The sequence below is a fragment of the Larimichthys crocea genome, chromosome X (assembly GCF_000972845.2).
Source record: "Larimichthys crocea isolate SSNF chromosome X, L_crocea_2.0, whole genome shotgun sequence".
Lineage (NCBI taxonomy): Eukaryota > Metazoa > Chordata > Actinopteri > Sciaenidae > Larimichthys > Larimichthys crocea.
The window spans coordinates 21,573,778-21,578,589 of NC_040020.1; the positions used below are offsets into that span (position 1 = coordinate 21,573,778).

At 38.0% G+C, this 4,812-nt stretch overlaps 1 protein-coding gene across 1 annotated transcript in view; it reads left to right on the plus strand.

The window, feature by feature from the left end:
- Positions 1–1,909: 1,909 nt before the first annotated feature.
- The window catches only part of si:dkey-106n21.1 (solute carrier family 23 member 2), a 48,425-nt gene continuing 45,522 nt past the window's right edge, over positions 1,910–4,812 (plus strand). Inside the window, exon 1 of the mRNA XM_019254608.2 lies at positions 1,910–2,127. Coding sequence (XP_019110153.2) covers positions 2,056–2,127 — 72 coding nt within the window. The 5' untranslated portion in view covers positions 1,910–2,055. The remainder of the gene's footprint in view (positions 2,128–4,812) is intronic.

Genomic DNA, 4,812 nt, shown 5'->3' on the forward strand with positions numbered 1-4,812 from the left:
AAAAAATATTTTTTTGTCAAAAGAATTATTAATTATTAATTGTTGCATATTAATGCTTGCAGTTTACTCAATATAATTTTAAATTATTTTGGTGAAAATTTCTCAATTATTATGAGAAAAGTTGGTGGACACCCCTGCAGTACCTCTGCGGATCCCTGATTGAAGACCCCTGATCTAAGTTGCAAATATTTCCCATCTCCCCCTCTGCTTTGCCAATGACATTGCATCCTTACATCAGCATCACCACCTCTTTTTCAGCCCCACCACCCACCTGCAAACCCTAACCCAAACCCTTTTAAAGATATTTTTCTGGCCTTTTCACATTTTTTTTATTGGATAGAGACAGCTGAAGGGTAGCAGGAATGTGGGGAGAGAGAGATGGTGAATGACATGTAGCAAAGGGCCACAGGTCGGATTCCAACCCCGGGCCGCTATGGCAAGGACTGAGCCTTTGTACATGGGGCAGATGCTCTACCAACTGAGCTAATTGGTGGTTTAAGATAATTGCTAAATCACTCCCTCATTATCTCTCAGTATGAGTGATAAGGGTTGGAGCCTAGATGCCAAACTGTAACTATAATAATACTAATAAGATATTCAAATCGTGAGTTGTCTGGATGAAAAAACTTATCTCTGTGGTTCAAACGCTTTTTCACTCTTTAATAAGCCGTCATTATCTTAGTAAGACACTGATAAAGTCACATATTTTTTTCTAGTATATGACTGGACTGTGTGTGTTTATGAGAATGTAATCAAGGACTGTCCATGCCTGACTATAAAGATATAAGATAAGATAGACTTTATTGATCCCACACTGGGGGAATGCACTTATTACAGTAGCTCACAAACCACAAGGTGGACTCCAGATAGCTTTTTACCCACATGTGCAGTGATAGTGGCCATCAGGTGATGCCCCAACTTGAATTGATGATTTCATTGTAAACCCACATTTTCAGGTTCCTGTGTTGGGATGCTGTCAGATATGTTGTTCCTCCTCTTTGTGGTCTATCCCCCATCTGATGGCAGCTGTGGTTGTTGTTTTTTCTGGGCTTGTACACCCTTCTCGCAGCTGACACAGCTGGTCTGGCAACACTGGTGACCAGCACGTGTACATATCCCTGACACTCTTCTGTCTCCAGTGATGCCATTGTTAGGGACTTTCTTTCTTCTTAGCTTTGTAGTCCTCCTGTAGTCTACCATGACCACTCCATCATGCAGTAGGCTGGAACCTCAATTACTATCTCGGTCCTTTATATCTCCACTACTACTTCAATGGCTACATGAGGAAAGCTGTCTCTGACAAATTCTTAAATATTTGGAACTTTTTGAATGAAGCGATGTGCAGAGAGATGTGCACTTGTGATTGGATCACACATTTTAATACCAAGTGTAAACAGACTGTCCTTAGGGCACAATTTGGGTCTCATTACTCACTGAATCAGTAAGTCAAGGACAGACATTAATTAACTGAATGTAGCATCACTGGAACACAATTATCCGTTAAGGAATTAAACTGATACTAATGACAATTTCACACCACCTAAAACTCAAGTATCATAATGTGACATGTGATAACATGGTGTTCATTGTACAGGTATTCTTAAAAAAATGATGAAACAGAATCAAATCAACTCACACACTGAACAGTGATCCACTGAAACCCTATGCAAAGACACTTAACTTCAAACTTTTGATACGGGCATCTTAATTAGTGTGTCATATTGAAGTTTCATGTGATAAACGTGCCTGTCTGCTCTAATAGGATTCATTGTCACACAACAGCAGGCACATGACTGTAAGTCAGAGTAACTAAAACCCACATTTGCTTAGCACCGGATCAGAAACGTTTCAGAGCTGCGGAGGAGATGACAAAATAACTGAGCCTCTCTTTTAGACTGTGATACTCAGTTTCCCTGGTGACGTGAGGCAGTCGCTCATGCTGCCCTTTTAGGTCTTCAGTCAGACAGTTTTACTCCCACTGTTTGTATCTGTGTGAAGTCCACTTTGGTGCTCAGAAGCATCTATACACCATCTGGCCTTTTTTTTTTTAGCAGAATGCGTCTCACTACAGAGGAGAAAATAGAGCTGGAACTCAAGGAGCAAGGGACGGTCAATCCAGCATTTCGGGTAAGTGGAATGTCATCTTAATTCCTGTTTTTTGTTTGGCCTTGTGACACAAGTGTCAAATGCTGGATAAGAATGTGAGATAAGAGTCCCATGCAAATCTTTTAAACATGAATATTTATAATATTAATGTTGTTTTATTATTATTATTATGAAGCCTGTCCCTGAAAGAGAAATGTAGTAGTGTGTTCTTACATTAAGCAGTTAGAACTAAATGTAAGCTGCTATGGAATGTGAAATGACCAAAGCGTGGATTATGTGGCAAAGATCAGAGCTCCATGCTAAAATTACAAATGCTCTTTTATAAAACATCAACCAAGAAGAACAGAGAGCGAGTAAAAGGATATTGGGAATGAGGACATGTGGTTTGGGTCTGGCTGCATGGGGTGTGCAAGTGTACACAGCTGAACGCAGGGTTGATGTTTCCCGTTTTCTTCTCCCCGTCCCAATTAACTGAAGAATTTAGAAAAATGGGAACAGCAAACAAACAGACTGCAGATGGGCGAACGTCACCCTGTCAACATCTGTGAAATAATACAAAGTCACGCGGTCTCATTTATAATTATTATCCCTGTATTGTACACTACTTGACATTCCTATACAAGCACTCAGTGAGAGACTTTTATGAATTCAGAGATGTTGATTTAGGATTTATATGTTTAATAAATCAACCAAGCTTTGACTTTGACGGTCAGATTAAGTTTTCTTTGAATAATATCTATAATATCTTTGAATAATATGTCTGTTGTATATATATATATATATGTATATTTCACAATCACTTTTTTGAAATGTAGGACCTGTTTTTTGTCTTCAAATTTGCTCAACTTGGGCTCAGAAATCATTTTTCCAGTATACCCTCCTTTCCTTGTGCATATACAGTTTTATATATCGAATACCTAAAACAAAGAATGTCTTTTTTTTACCAGGGTCTAGCCTATTTAGACCTCATCAGTGCAGTGTGTTGAAATAGGAACACAAACATTGGGACATGTTTTTGACATTACTCTTGCCTTTTATACAAGTAAGCTTTTGTTTGTCAGTTCAGCTTTGAGTCCTAGCCAAGTCCATTTAAGGTTTCAGGTATCATCAGAGAACAGAAGCTAAACTCCAAAAACAAAGGATGGCTTCACGTGAGAACAAACTTTCTCTCTGCAGGGATCACATCTCCGATTTCTAAATTATCACTACTATTTCCTTCTTTTAGCGGGACACTGTCATGGTTCACTAACCCTGATCCTTTATGGTATTTGTTTTTAATTATTAATACGTTATCAGGGTCATTCTAGCGATTACTTTTGCCAGTTGTGTCATTTATAGACACATTAACAAACATGATTTTGGCAAATAAATTATGTAACAGAACTTGATGCTTTAATGGGAAAAAACCCCCAACAAAGATATATAAAAAACAGAACAACCATTATACTGCTGAAAATAAAAGTATTCCAAACATGGCATAATACGTCTTACAGCTGATAGTGTGTGCCTGTGTGTGTGTGTGTAAAATATGTATATTTGTGCATGCATGTTTGTATCACACTGTGGGAATCAATGAACAAACTCAGTCATCTGCACAAGAGAGGGTCTCAGACAACCTCACAGTTTGCATGACTGGTTTCCTTAAACAAGTCCAAAGCCTTTGGTTGAATTTGAAGTTGAACACACAAAAAAGGTAAGATAGGTTAAATGATTTTGAACCACTTCTGGTATTTTTTTTTCTCAGCATAGTTCACATTAACTGAGTTTCTTGAAGACCATCCATGCAGCCAGCAAACTGATTGGTCTTCCCATGCTCAACTTATTCGCCCGTATCGTCACAGTTGTGATGTGGAACGCCCACATGATACTATGCATGAAATAATCACACTAGCCACCGTCACTGCATACTTTTATCACCACCTGCAATAGAGTACTTTTTTGGTGACTCTAGTTTCACTTTTTAATGGAAAATAGTGTAACTTTTGTAAATTTCTACCCTACTCAGGAAATTAACCAATAAATCAAATTGAGTTAAATGCATTTTTATGAATGTAAATGAAGTGGCAAAATGCTGATACCTTCTTGTAGTTAGTCACAGCACTTCAGGTTAGGGTTAGGGAAAGATGGTCTACTCTATTAAAATCAACCCCAGTCCCCCGCTATATACTGACCATCCACCTTGACCTCCTCCCTATGACTTGAATGCTATAAATAAATATAGCATTTCTTACATAACTGACTGAATAAATTAGCTGTGTGTAACAGATTTTAACAACCCTAACTTTCAGAAATTACATTTCTAGTGTAGAGACCAAGATTCACATTTTGAGTGTTGTGGCTTGGGCAATGAAACACTTAAAGAAAGGTTTCACCCTTGGAAATAAAGTAAACAGGTCCTGTCTCATTCTTCAAGTCACTTTAAGCTCACAGTTATAGACAAATGAAAGCATGGTAAACTAGACAGACAAACAATTACTTGTATTAAAAGAGCAGTGTGTAGGATTTAGTGGCATCAAATGGTGTAGCTGCTGATTGCATCCTCCTTTTTGCCGCAAACACACGTGGAAAAAAAAGGGAAAGGACGCATCATAACATCCAACATAGTGGTACTTATTTCCAGGTGATTATACACAATATAAAATGAAATGTTGTTATCCATAATATATTCAATTTTTTTCATATTCTGTAAATTGAGTCCAGTGCCCA